General features: G+C 48.2%; 1 protein-coding gene across 1 annotated transcript; it reads right to left on the reverse strand.

The window, feature by feature from the left end:
• Positions 1-729: 729 nt before the first annotated feature.
• On the reverse strand, positions 730-14,129 carry LOC133370630 (NTPase KAP family P-loop domain-containing protein 1-like). The gene is made up of 3 exons (XM_061597215.1): positions 14,070-14,129; positions 5,127-6,928; positions 730-1,174 (listed from the first exon to the last, which is right to left on the reverse strand). The coding sequence occupies exons 2-3, from the start codon at positions 6,921-6,923 to the stop codon at positions 863-865; spliced, it is 2,109 nt and encodes a 702-aa protein (XP_061453199.1). The 5' UTR covers positions 6,924-6,928; positions 14,070-14,129; the 3' UTR covers positions 730-862.
• Positions 14,130-14,373: the final 244 nt, after the last annotated feature.

The following is a 14,373-nucleotide window of genomic DNA, read 5'->3' on the forward strand; positions in this document are numbered from 1 at the left end:
CACCAACCCTGTGAGATAGGTCAGGCTGACAGACGGTGTCTCGTCCAAGCTCACCCAGTGGGCTTCATAGCTGGGTGGAGATTTGAATCTGGATCTTTGTCCAACACTGTCACCCACTAGTTGGCTTAGTGCTACATTCTAGACAGGACCCATGGTTTGCATCTCCCAACCATACATGACCAGTAGCCAAGGTTTGTTTTCAGGTTCAGTAGCTCAGGTGCAGATGCACACCAAGACAGATGTTGGTTAAGCTCCCAGCAGCAGGGGAGGAGTGAAGCCGTTGTGGTTGTCTCACTGGGCACCAGAGCACTGAACATTCACCTTTAAACCATAGTTAAGTGACGCTATGGATTTTAAATGACTTCTGAATGAGGCCAAAGTGTTAGTTGATTAACCTGAGATAAGAACATAAGAAGAGCCTGCTGGGTCAGGCCAGTGGCCCATCTAGTCCAGCATCCTGTTCTCACAGTGGCCAACCAGGTGCCCCAATAGGAAGCCCACAAGCAGGACCTGAGTGAAAGAGCCCTCTCCCCACTTGTGATTCCCAACAACTGGCATTCAGAGGCATGCTGCCTCCGACACTGGAGACAGAATACAGCCATTGTGGCTAGTAGCCACGAACATCCTGATTCAACCAGTTTATGAAAATTATATGTAAATAAAGCACACCAGTGACCAGTGGACTTCAGCAAAGCTGCTCATCCTTTATTTCTGCAGTTTGGGACCACTCCACCTTCATCTTCAGCACTCGGCCAAACCTACCATGAGAACTAAACAGATGCAGAAGCAGTTCTAGCAAGTCCAGGTCTTGCTCTAGGGTCCAGCAACCGCTCCAGTACATCTCAGATGCTTAGAAACCAGTTTAACAGAGAAGGCTTTCCTTGGAAAGGTTCATGGACAACCTACTCCCTCTGGGCATATTCTCTTGTCCTCTTAGCCAGTTCTTCTCTGCAAAGAGCGGCACTGGAGATGATGCAGAAGGGTAACAGCTGTGAGGGGACACCCGGCCAAGGAAATACGCGCTGAAGGCCATCCACTCCCCCAGGCCCATGCCAAGAGCCTCTCTGATTTCATTTCTGTCACTGTAGGCCAAAGCCCGCCCGTTCAGATTGTGCTCCTGCAACCTCTCTTTATACTGCTGGGCATTCTCCTCTTTCAAGCCAAGTTTGTCCATCTGGAAAAGAGAAAAAACAGACGTTCACATCCCATGCACAGGCAGCTCAAAGACACCCCACAGCATGGCCCTTACCACATAGGTCAGGGATGGATAAACTTTTTCAGCCCAAGGGCCACATTCCCTTTTGGGAAAACTTTCGAGAGCCACATGCCAGTGGTGGGCAGGCCATAGGCAAAAGTGGGCGGAACCATGGATGAAAAGAAACATGCTGAGAATTCACAGACATATACTAGTCAGGCAAAAGCATTCAAAGTGGGCGTGAAGCAGGGCCAGTAGGGGGCGTGGCCAGGGGAGAGTCACAAGAGTCAGACAGGCCTGGAGGGCAACTTTTGGCCCCCACTACTGAAGTTCCCCACCCCCGACATAGGGAACCCATTGTCGTAGCCTCCAGCGAGGTGTGGCCCAGAGTATTCGCCTGTTCTCACTACCCCTCAGTAACTGGGAAGCAGAAGCCATAGCAATGCTCAGCTACAAAGGTGATGATGATGATGATGAATTACATTTATATCCTGCCCTTCCTCCCAGAAGGAGCCCAAAGTGGCAAACAAAAAAACTAAAATCATCTTTAAAGCAACTTAGAAACAAAACATCATTAAAAATAAATCTTTAAAATCTTTTTTTTAAAACCTAAAAACAGTTCCAGCACAGATGCAGACTGGGACAAGGTCTCTACTTAAAAGGCTTGTTGAAAGAGGAAGATGTCCTATTGTGAACTAGTCGAGGCTGGGGCAAATTGGGACTGGCAGGGCAGAAGGGGTGGAGACCAACAGCAGGGGGCGCCAGAGCACAGGGCAGGTGGAACTAGAGCCAATGACAGGCGGAGTCAACCAATTCTGGCATTGCCCTCTTTCCTGCATTCTGTAATGCACTGAGACTGAGGAGGAAGCTGACAGACAGTGCCCCCCCTCCCAGAATGGCTGTGAGTAAGGGGATAAGCAGGTGAGGGTTGGCTGAGGGCAGACTGAGCTTGGTAGGGCAGTGCCCCACGTGCCCTACTGAAGTAGCCTCTGCTGTTGTGAACACAGGAGGGCTGCAACTCTCGCCATGACAGAAAAAGATTTTATTCCCCATAGCTCTCTAAATAAGCTCGATGGCCAAGTGAGAAGAGTGTGTAGAGGAGGGGCTGGGAATTTCAGACAGGGGGCCAAATGTGGCCCTCAGTGCCCCATTGTGCGGCCCTTGAAACTCTCCCCAGGCCACACCCCTCACCGACCCAGCTTCAGACCTGCCTTGAGTGTGTTTGAGAGTGTCAACAAGCATATAGATAGAGGTGATCCAGTGGACATAGTGTACTTAGACTTTCAAAAAGCGTTTGACAAGGTACCTCACCAAAGGCTTCTGAGGAAGCTTAGCAGTCATGGAATAAGAGGAGAGGTCCTCTTGTGGATAAGGAATTGGTTAAGAAGCAGAAAGCAGAGAGTAGGAATAAACGGACAGTTCTCCCAATGGAGGGCTGTAGAAAGTGGAGTCCCTCAGGGATCGGTATTGGGACCTGTACTTTTCAACTTGTTCATTAATGACCTAGAATTAGGAGTGAGCAGTGAAGTGGCCAAGTTTGCTGACGACACTAAATTGTTCAGGGTTGTTAAAACAAAAAGGGATTGCGAAGAGCTCCAAAAAGACCTCTCCAAACTGAGTGAATGGGCAGAAAAATGGCAAATGCAATTCAATATAAACAAGTGTAAAATTATGCATATTGGAGCAAAAAATCTTAATTTCACATATACGCTCATGGGGTCTGAACTGGCAGTGACCGACCAGGAGAGAGACCTCGGGGTTGTAGTGGACAGCACGATGAAAATGTCGACCCAGTGTGCGGCAGCTGTGAAAAAGGCAAATTCCATGCTAGCAATAATTAGGAAAGGTATTGAAAATAAAACAGCCGATATCATAATGCCGTTGTATAAATCTATGGTGCGGCCGCATTTGGAATACTGTGTGCAGTTCTGGTCGCCTCATCTCAAAAAGGATATTATAGAGTTGGAAAAGGTTCAGAAGAGGGCAACCAGAATGATCAAGGGGATGGAGCGACTCCCTTACGAGGAAAGGTTGCAGCATTTGGGGCTTTTTAGTTTAGAGAAAAGGCGGGTCAGAGGAGACATGATAGAAGTGTATAAAATTATGCATGGCATTGAGAGGGTGGATAGAGAAAGGTTCTTCTCCCTCTCTCATAATACTAGAACTCGTGGACATTCAAAGAAGCTGAATGTTGGAAGATTCAGGACAGACAAAAGGAAGTACTTCTTTACTCAGCGCATAGTTAAACTATGGAATTTGCTCCCACAAGATGCAGTAATGGCCACCAGCTTGGATGGCTTTAAAAGAAGATTAGACAAATTCATGGAGGACAGGGCTATCAATGGCTACTAGCCATGATGGCTGTGCTCTGCCACCCTAGTCAGAGGCAGCATGCTTCTGAAAACCAGTTGCCGGAAGCCTCAGGAGGGGAGAGTGTTCTTGCACTCGGGTCCTGCTTGTGGGCTTCCCCCAGGCACCTGGTTGGCCACTGTGAGAACAGGATGCTGGACTAGATGGGCCACTGGCCTGATCCAGCAGGCTCTTCTTATGTTCTTATGTGTTTGACTGGCTGGAAGAGGCCTCTTGCCTGCCGGGATGTGTGCACATGTAAATAACAGCCTGTTGAAGAAAGGAAAGTTGGCATGAGTTGCTTGACCCACTTTTTGCCTTTTTGTGGCCCTCAGACTGCAGAAGCCTCCCCACCCCTAATGCAGAGCTAAGAAAAACAAGGCAGCTTTTGACGGGGGGGATGAGGACGTAGTGGTATCTTCCCAACCTGGCTGCGCTCGTTGGGATGGGGTGCGGCAAGGTAAGGGTGGGGGAGCACCAGGTTGGCAATGGGGCAACCCAGTGCTCCCCCAACCTCACCTCACCCCCCCCCAAAGCCACAGCTGGCGGACGTGCAGAAGAGAAACTCGGGCTAGGGGCTTCTTGTACACATTACAGCCCACGGCTGTGCCTACGAGCCCAGATAAGGTCACACCAGCGTTAGAGTGAGCCGGACAAGAAGCCGAGGCAAGGTCTGCATCCCAGAGTTCTGAGATCCTCCATAAGCTGTGGGATATTATGGGATTGATACACCAAGGAAAAGGAAGGACGCTGAGGATCAAGGCAAAGGAGAAGGAAGGCTGCTCTGGTGGATGCGCCTATCCGGAGCCACCAGGGTGAGGATCACACAGCTCTTGTGCACAGGGCTGCAGGTTAGGAACATAGGACAGCTGCCTTATACTGAGAGAGACCCGTTGGTCCATCTAGGTCAGTACTGCAGGCACTGACTGGCAGCAGTGTGCAGGGGTTTCAGGTAGGGAACCCTCCCAGCCCTATCCAGAGATGCCATTGGGGACTGAGCACGGGGCCTCTTGCAGATGCTCTCCCCATGAGCTACAGGTTGCAGCACCTCCCTACGCAGCCAAAGCTGATTCCAGATACTGCAGTGGCTCCTCCCACACAGGCTGGCTATTGGTTCTCCTCCACAGGAAGGATGACAGTGCCTTCCTGTTCAGGCTGGAACTTGCCAGGACAGTGAGATTATCCTCCCAGGTCTGGGTTCTTGGCTTTAGCTTGACTCTCCCAGGCACAGCGCCTGGTTCCTGATGCCCCTTTGTGACTTGATAGCTGCCTACAAGTCACCCCTGCCAGCTCCGCAAGGCCGTGTGTGGGTTAGGGAAAGGCCTGACAACCAAGGCCGGCCCTATCATGAGGCAAAGGGATCTCCTTGACACAGAACCTTTACGGAAGCCAGTGGGAATCCTAAGGGATGTAGCTGACACTCAGGTGAGGTGACCCTGGGCACTCGTCAGAGGAACCAAGCCCAGGCACAGATCCTGAGGGACCTTATCTTGAGAGCCACCACGAGTGGATGCTGAGGCCCCCAGTTCAGGGCTGGTGGTCCCTGACAAGGGTACTGCAATCCAAGGCTGCATTCTCCTACCTCCTTGCAGACCTCATCCACCGACAACCCCAGCAGGACACACTTGGAAAGCTGGTGGATTCGCTTGGTTCGCTTTAAGCTGTGGCTGCCTCGGAGTAGCTCCATGTGCCTCTTCAAGGAGGAGTCCAGGTTGACCGTGTAGGGCAGGAAGAAGTTGGCGTCCTCCACCCGGAACCTCCCAAGGAAGCTGTGGAAGAGCTCGGGGTCTCTGTCCAGCTCCAACAGCTTCTCCAGCTGACCTTTGATCATGTCGAGCTCTTCCATGTACTTCTCGTACACTTCCCCCAGGAAGAGGTTGGGAGACAGCTGGCACCCTTGGCACATGCCCAAGCAGCCCATCTGCTCATCGTCCTCGATGCACTGTAAGATCCAGCTCAATCGGCAAGGCCACTGGTTGGCCAGGAGGACCCAAGACACCACCTTCTGCAGACAGAGCTTTTCCCGGGGGACTTCCGTCGCCATGAGCCGGATGGTGATGGAGATGGTGTTGATGATCCGTTTCATGTGCACCATGTTGTCCGTCATGTACTCCTTCATGCTTTCATCTAGCAGGAACTCAAAGGCCTCCTGGATCAGGTCCTTGGCTTTGAAGCCTTTCCTGCATCTTCTTTTTGGTGTCTCTTCCTTCGCAGGTCTCACAACAACTAAAGGCACCTGGCTGTCGTCGCTGTTTTGACTGGGGGCATTCCGATCAGCAGAATCACAGCAAAGGCCAAGGGCTGACCCAGAGGGAAGCCTCGCCTGGTTTTCCTGTGGAAAGTTCCCCTCTCCCAGTCCATCCTCGTCCTCAAGGTTTCTCTCCTGCTCCTCCCTGAAGTCTACAGCTCTTTTAATCAGTTGCATCTTGGTGTTGCTGTCCATCTTGGGGACCGAAAAGGGGAGAGTGATTATGCGGTTCAAGAACTCATAGCCATTCCTGGCCATCCCTTTCATGTACAGGGAGTTCTCCACGCAGTCCACGATGACACTCGGGTCAGCCACCAGGATGGAGACAAAAGGTGCCTCATAGTCCGAGAGGAGGATGTTCATGGCATCGAGGACGCCCACCACTTTGTCAGGGCTACAGTTGTCCAAGCTGGTGATCTCCAGCACCACCCGCAGTTTCCTCCGCTGAAAGATTTCCATGAACTGGAGGAACTTGGCAATGATCTTCACTTCCCTCTTCACGTTGCTCATGAAGCCCAGCTGGGCGCTGAGGTCCATCCGGTTCATCTGCCTCTCCAGCTGGGCCTTCTGGGTGATGATGACATTTCGTGCCACCATGACCGCCATCCTGACAGCCGCCGCTGCAGTGATTCCGACCGCTGTAGCCCCAACGCCCTCAACAATAGCAATGGCGTCCCCAGAAGCATTGCCGACAGGGATGCCGTAAACAAAGATGAGGGCAGCAACCCCAACAGCCACACCCGACACCAAGAGAATAGCAGCCCATAATGGCAGACAGAGATACTTCTTGCTGACCCATTCCTTACAGAAAGGGGCCTCCACAATGCCGCATTTCCTGCCCATGGCCCTGTAGACACTCATGGGGATGAGGCCAAAATGGCTTTCAATGCCATCGCACAGGGCGGTAATGAGACCCGCCCAGAGATGGTCACTCCCGGCATATTCCCAGGCACTGAAGTGGATAAAGATGTGTTGAAAGTTTGTTCTCTGCCGGTGCTGCTGGGTCAAGATGGGACGGTAGAAGATCATAAGGAAGACAATGGAGACCAGATCCCAACCTGAAGTCCCTCGCTGCTTCAGTCCAGTCCGCTTGAATTCCTGCTGGTCTTTTTTCCATGACTGAAGACGCATATAATCTGAGATGCGAAAGAACAGATTTAGTCCAGGGATTGAGAAGATTGCAACCCAGCCAACCAGGGCCTCTCTAGATTTCGTTTGGTTATACAACATGTTGATTTTACACCTACCCAAACCTTACGTGGCCTCAAAGGAGAGGGCCTTCTCAGTGGTGACATGTGATGTTCCTATATTAATGTATATATGGTAAGTGTTGGTTGTTTAGAAGATACATGGTAAGTGGAGTGAAAGAGGAGGGGGAGTGAATGGGCAGTAGAATGCTAGATGATTGGCTGAGTGTTTAAAATGGCTGAACGTATAAAAGGAAGAGAGACAGTGGAATCTGAGAGGTGGTGGTGGTGGATGAGGTGAACTGAGTGGGTTGCTTGGTGGGGTTTAGAGAGTTGTTTGCCAGGAGAGAGTGGAGAAGGAGGGGGGTGGAGTTCGGATTAGTATTGAGTAAAACCATATGCTTATGTGCCTTAAGAAGAAATCTTGTTAATCTTGTTAGCTTTGTTATCTTTAATAAATACTTAATTTGGTTTACCAAAGGCCTGATCCTTGGCTGGGGTTTCACAGACCAGAAGGGAGGGTAAGGTAATGACCAAGGCTGAAGGGAAACTGTAACAAATGGTGGCAGCGGTGAAAATAACAATACCAGTATTCAGAGTCTCTAGGAATGCTAGTATTAGGACGTGACTGGTGGTTGCCTAGCAGGGGGATCTGTTGAGATCTGTGCTAGAGCAGGGAGAGAAACCATAAAAAAGGACAGTCCGGACTGGTGGAGTCCCTGGTGGTGCCTAGGGACAGGCAGTAGCCACGCGCAGGTAGGAACCTGACAGGGAGAGCCAGGGAAGGGCGTCACAGGTGGTGGCAGTAGCGGTGGGATACGAACAACAGAGAATCCAGATACGAATACTAGAGAATCCAGAACAGTGGTGTGGCAAACAGAAATAACAAAACAAGATTTCTTGTGAGAGTGACTGGCAAAGAGTGTGTGGCAAAGAGTGAGTGAACTCAAACACCATGGCTGAATACATAAAAATGAAAAGAGAGGAGCTGGTGGAGAAGTGCATAACATTCAATTTACCTCACGAGGGTAAAGGGGTAGATGAATTGAGGGTAGCACTTATAGGATTTGCTACTGCCCAGCAAAAACGACCTGTCAGGGAAGAGACCCCAGAAGGATATTTAAGCAATCCCGCTTATATAGAGTATTTGAGAGAGAAGTTAAGGATGGAGGCTGAGGAAAAAGACAAACAGAGGGAGTTGGAATCTGAGAGAATGAGAAGGGGGTTTGAGGAGAGGGAGAAGCAACGAGCATTGGATGCCGAATTACAAGTAGAAAAGTTAAAATTTGGAAGAGAGAAGTTTCATTCTGATGAAACAAGAAAGGACAGAGATGGAGCAAAAATAAAAATTACTCCAAAGGACTTTGCTGTCTATGAGCCTGGTCAAGATCCTCAAATTTACCTCAGCACCTTTGAAAAAGCAGCTCAGTTGTGGGGGCTACCTGAAGATAAATACATGCAGTATTTATCAAACCTGATCAAAGGGGAATTGGCTGAGGTATACCAATATTTCCCCTCAGACAGGCCCGTCACCTATGCTGAATTCAAAGAAGCAGTGTTTAAAAGATTCAGACTGGGGCCTGATTATTTTAGAAAGCTTTTCAGAAACTGCCAGATACAGACAGGGAGGTCTTTCGTGGAGCTGGGGGCAAAACTGATGGACATATTTGGGAAATGGCTGACAAGTGCAAAAGCTCAGTCTGTGGAGGAGGTGAAAAACCTCATGATATTGGATCAATTATACCATCAGTTACCACCAGAAATAAGGCTCCTGGTCAAAGACCGTTCCCCTACATCGGTGCAGGAGGCCGCAGAGATGGCGGATCACTTCGCCTCCAACAGAACTGGCTGGGTGGGGAAAACATCAAGAGATTTTAAACCCAGACCATATAATGCTGGCAGAAGGGATGTGGTACCACAGCGAGTGAGTCCTCCAGTAAAATCTGAAGGGCACAGGACACCCCAGAGTGGATCTGTGTACCCTAAAAGTGAGGAGAAATTATGCTACAAATGTGGTAGACCGGGGCACCTACGTTTTCAATGTGAGGTTGCCAACCCCATTAGTAATCCTGCTCAGACAAGGGCAGTGAAAACAGAGCCCAAGGCTTTAGAAACAGCGAAAAAGGTTCAGTTCTGCCAGATAAACTGGACAGAAGTAACAGACCTTGATTCAAGTCTGAGAGAGGAAGTGAGTGTACAAGGGGCAAATTATTGGGCATTGCTTGATACTGGTGCCGCTCAGACATTACTGAGGCCAGATTTAATAAAATCTGAGGAAATATTACCTCAGGAAACTGTGACTATCCAAGGAGTGAGGGGTCAACCAGAAAGTTTGCCTGTGGCCCTGGTGGAAATGACTTGGAGAGGCCGAGAGGGCCGATATAAAGTAGGCATTAATGCCCAGCAACAAGAACCAGTAATACTGGGAAGAGATGTAATGGGAGCCCAAGGAAAGATATATGTAGTGACCAGACAGCAAATTGGCAGAGAAAAAGAAGCCATATTAAGGGGGGCTGAAACAAACAGGGTGGAATCTGTTAACCAGCCTCAGGTCACCATAGCAACCACTAGCAGGCCTGCTGAAGGAGACAAACTGTATCAAGTGGTCTCTGATAACAAAGAAGCAGAGCAATTCAGGGAAGAGCTGTATAAAGATATAAGTTTGAAGCAGATAAAGGAACAAGCCCTGACCCAACAGATTCCTTTCACTGACAAACTGAGGAATCAAGTTGTGTGTGAAAATGGGATTTTATATAGACTGTGGATGCCTGCTGAGAGAAAGGATGAATGTGAACCAGTGAAGCAATAGATAGTACCTAGCAAATACAGAACCAGATTGCTAGAAGTAGCCCACGATGTCCCATGTGCAGGACATCTGGGAATAAAAAAGACCAAGAGGAGATTGGCTGCACACTATTATTGACCAAACATCTCCAAAGATGTAAAACAACATTGTCTATCTTGTGGTATCTGCCAAAAGGTGGGAAAAAGTGGAGTAAAGACTAAGGCACCCTTAAAGCCCCTTCCTATAATTGGACAACCCTTTTATAGAGTGGGAATAGATTTGGTGGGCCCTTTTTCCAAACCCACAAGGCATGGCAAGAAATATCTATTGGTGGTGGTGGATTTTGCCACCAGGTACCCAGACGCAGAAGCACTAAGATCTGTAGAAGCCCCTGTAGTGGCAGAGGCTTTATTAAAAATCTTTATGAGGCTGGGTTTCCCTCATGAAGTGCTGACGGATCAAGGCAGTGTATTCATGGGAGAAGTGATGCAATGTATGTGGAAATGTTGTGGTCTAAAACATCTAAAGACCACTACTTACCATCCCGCCACTAATGGGTTAACAGAGAGATTCAATGGCGTTTTGAAGGGCATGATCAGAAGCTATGTTCAAGATCACCCACAAGACTGGGATGAACGTTTGGGATGCTTCTTATTTGCATACAGAGAAGTCCCTCAAGAGTCAACAGGCTTCTCACCCTTTGAACTCATGTTCACTAGAAAAGTGAGGGAACCTTTGGAACTATTAAAAAATTCATGGGAAGGAACTCTGGGAGATTACAAAACATCTGTAGTAGATTTTGTATTGGAATTCCGCAATAAATTAACATCAATGATGGAGGTGGTGAAAAAGAATTTGAGTCAAGCACAGGAGAAGCAACGTTACTGGTATGACAGAACAGCCAGGGAACGTGTGTATGATGTGGGAGATATGGTTATGGCGTTCATACCCAGGAAACATGACAAATTACAGGCTAACTGGGAAGGACCATATACCATCAGAGAAAGGCTTGACACAGTGACGTATGTAATCACCACAGACCAATTAAACAAAAGCAAAGTGGTTCATGTAAATATGTTGAAGCCTTACCATACCAGGGATGTACAGGTGTTGCAAGTTACCTTATTCCCTGAGGGAAGTGGGCCTGAACTTCCAGATTTGGTACAGGAAAGCAAAGACAAAGGAGGGGTAGATCAAGTGGAATGGTCAGAGGAGGTGAAGGAGGAAGTAAAAGAAGAGATTCTGAGAGTTTTGAAAACCTATAGGAATCTCTTTAGTAACAAACCTGGCCGAACCAGTATAGTTATACATTCCATTGATACTGGAGATCATGCCCCAATCAGATCTGTTCCGTACCGTGTGAATGGGAAAGTTTTGAATGAGATCAAAAAGGAGGTGGAAGATATGCTGGAATTAGGAGTGATCAGGGAATCCATCAGTCCCTGGGCCTCAAGTATTGTCCTGGTTCTGAAAAAAGATGGAACGACAAGGTTTTGCATTGATTATCGGCTAATCAATAAAATTACTGTCCCAGATGCGCATCCTATGCCTAGGGTAGACGCAATGTTAGAGTTATTGGGGGCAGCAACCATTATCTCTACACTAGATCTCTGTAAAGGATTTTGGCAAATGGAATTAGACGAGCAATCCAGAGCCAAAACTGCCTTCAGTACACCAGATGGGTTATATGAGTTTGTGACCTTACCCATGGGACTAAGGAACTCACCAAGTTCGTTTCAGAGGCTAATCAATACTGTGTTGCGAGGCATGTCAGATTTTGCAGTGGCCTATATCGATGACGTGGCCATTTTTAGCAAGTCGGTGCCTGAGCATGTCCAACACCTGACAACAGTATTGGAGGCCTTAAGAAAAGCAGGCCTCACAATAAAAGCTAAGAAATGCCAGTTTGGACTAAAGGAAGTAATCTATTTAGGACATAAGGTGGGGAGTGGGAAAATCACCCCCTTATGGAGCAAGGTGGAGGCAATACAAGCGTGGCCGATCCCCTTAACCAAAAAAACAAGTAAGGGCATTTCTGGGTGTGGCTGGATTTTATAGGAAGTTTGTGAGAAATTTTGGGGAAATAGCAACCCCCTTGCATGAATTAACAAAGAAGAAGTGTTCTGAGTGTGTGGTATGGACGGATGAATGTCAGAAGGCTTTTGATCTACTGAAGCAAGCCTTGTGCCAAGGACCCATATTAATAGCACCAGACTATGAGAAACCATTCATCGTGGCTACAGATGCGTCGGACCTGGCGCTGGGAGTCGTCTTGCTACAGGAGAGAGAAGGCACCAGACATCCAGTGGCGTACCTGAGTCGCAAGCTGACGCCAAGGGAGAAAAACTATTCGTCGGTCCAGAAGGAGTGCCTAGCGGTCGTGTGGGGACTGAACAAGTTGCGCCCATACGTGTGGGGACGAAGATTCACAGTGACTACGGATCATCGGGCCTTGTTATGGTTGCAGACTATGAAAAACCATAACACTATGCTGCAGAGGTGGTCCTGGACCCTACAGGACTATCAAGTGGACTTCCAGTTCATAAAAGGCAAGGACAATGTACTGGCTGATGGACTTTCCAGGCAAGTGGCTGGGACTGCAGTGACGTGACCAGACGGAGGAACAAAGAAAGACATTTTCCCCATAGAGACTTTTATTTGTTAACACGACGTATACATCCTGGAACAGGAATAATACTCTGCCGTTGTTTTAAGGGGGGGGAAATGTGATGTTCCTATATTAATGTATATATGGTAAGTGTTGGTTGTTTAGAAGATACATGGTAAGTGGAGTGAAATAGGGGGAGTGAATAGGCAGTAGAATGCGAGATGATTGGCTGAGTGTTTAAAATGGCTGAACGTATAAAAGGAAGAGAGACAGTGGAATCTGGGAGGTGGTGGTGGTGGATGAGGTGAACTGAGTGGGTTGCTTGGTGGGGTTTAGAGAGTTGTTTGCCAGGAGAGAGTGGAGAAGGAGGGGGGTGGAGTTCGGATTAGTATTGAGTAAAACCATATGCTTATGTGCCTTAAGAAGAAATCTTGTTAATCTTGTTAGCTTTGTTATCTTTAATAAATACTTAATTTGGTTTACCAAAGGCCTGATCCTTGGCTGGGGTTTCACAGACCAGAAGGGAGGGTAAGGTAATGACCAAGGCTGAAGGGAAACTGTAACAAATGGTGGCAGCGGTGAAGAGAATAACAATACCAGTATTCAGAGTCTCTGGGAATACTAGTATTGGGACGTGACTGGTGGTTGCCTAGCAGGGGGATCTGTTGAGATCTGTGCTAGAGCGGGGAGAGAAACCATAAAAAAGGACAGTCCGGACTGGTGGAGTCCCTGGTGGTGCCTAGTGACAGGCAGTAGCCACGTGCAGGTAGGAACCTGACAGGGAGAGCCAGGGAAGGGCGCCACATGACACCCCAGTTGTGGAAGAGCCTCCCCAGAGAGGTTCACCTGGTACCTGGTTTTCTTTTCAGAGTCAGGTAAAGACCTATTTCTTTAAAAGCCTTTAAAAGGGAGTTGGACAAATTTGTGGAGGATAAGGCTATCAATGAATGCTAAGCATGTTGGTGATATACTATTACCAACGTCAGAGGCAGCATGTCCCTGAACCAGCTTCTAGGAATGACGAGTGGGGAGAGTGCTGTTGCCCGCAGGTCCTGCTTGTGAGTTTTCCATAATGGACATCTGGTTGGCCCCTGGGATAACAAGATGCTGGACTAGATGGCCCCCCTTTGGCCTGATCCAGCAGCCAGGCTCTTTTTCACCCAGGCCTTGTACAGTTTGTGCTTAAAACAAATACTTTGTACTGTAAATAAGGCTAATGCTCTCACCCTTTTGGTGTACTTTTAAGTGGAGCAGTAAATGGTTTAATTAATTAATTAATTAATTAATTTTGCTGAAGAAGATTTATATGCCACTTAATAAAAAAAGAGTGTTAGGCAGTCGATTCCAGCGGGAAAGGGAGATCTGTGGTGCAGCAAAACACTTAAAATCCAGATGCTGCAACAGTAAAACTCAAATTCTGTGTCAAGAAAAAGAAATGTCAAAACCAGTGTGTCCCCCATTGTCTTGGCAAGAGTGTTTCTGGGAATGGAGAGGGATCCTTGTTGCTATCTTAGCACATCACTCTTGAGAGACCAGCCCACCACACATTTATTCCAACCCTTTTATAAAGCCACTTGTGCATTGTTGTTATTGTTATTTGCCACTGCCTCACCCAGTAAGAATGGGTTCTGTGGGTTAGGTTTGCAGTTTGTGGATGAGCACTTCCTTTCGTGGGCCTTCTTTACAGTAGTACTCACCTCGGATCCTGTCCAAGAGGAAGCTTTTACAGTGTCCCCATGGCGCATAAAATCCAACTGTCACCGGAGTGGAGACACAATAAAGGGCCTTGGCTAAGGAAAAACAGTAGGCGTCGTCTTTGTTCTGGAATTCTGCAAGAGGGGACAGCATAGACAAAAACAAAAGGCAAAACCCACATCAGACAGACCAGTTCCGACCGGGAGCATTGGTTGCTAGAATGCCACAAGGCTTCTCCGGCTGGTGTACGAGTAATGAGGGCTACATCAATGTCCATTTTAACATCCACAGTGGTTTACCTCTGTG

Source organism: Rhineura floridana, chromosome 15 (genome assembly GCF_030035675.1).
Source record: "Rhineura floridana isolate rRhiFlo1 chromosome 15, rRhiFlo1.hap2, whole genome shotgun sequence".
Classification (NCBI taxonomy): domain Eukaryota; kingdom Metazoa; phylum Chordata; class Lepidosauria; order Squamata; family Rhineuridae; genus Rhineura; species Rhineura floridana.

Bases quoted from the DNA above. Each gene is read 5' to 3' on its own strand.
- LOC133370630 (XM_061597215.1), bottom strand. From the start codon at position 6,923: ATGCGTCTTCAGTCATGGAAAAAAGACCAGCAGGAATTCAAGCGGACT. The intron at 1,175-5,126 runs GTAGGAGAATGC...TCTCTTTTCCAG, and splicing joins TGGATGAGGTCTGCAAGGAG to ATGGACAAACTTGGCTTGAA.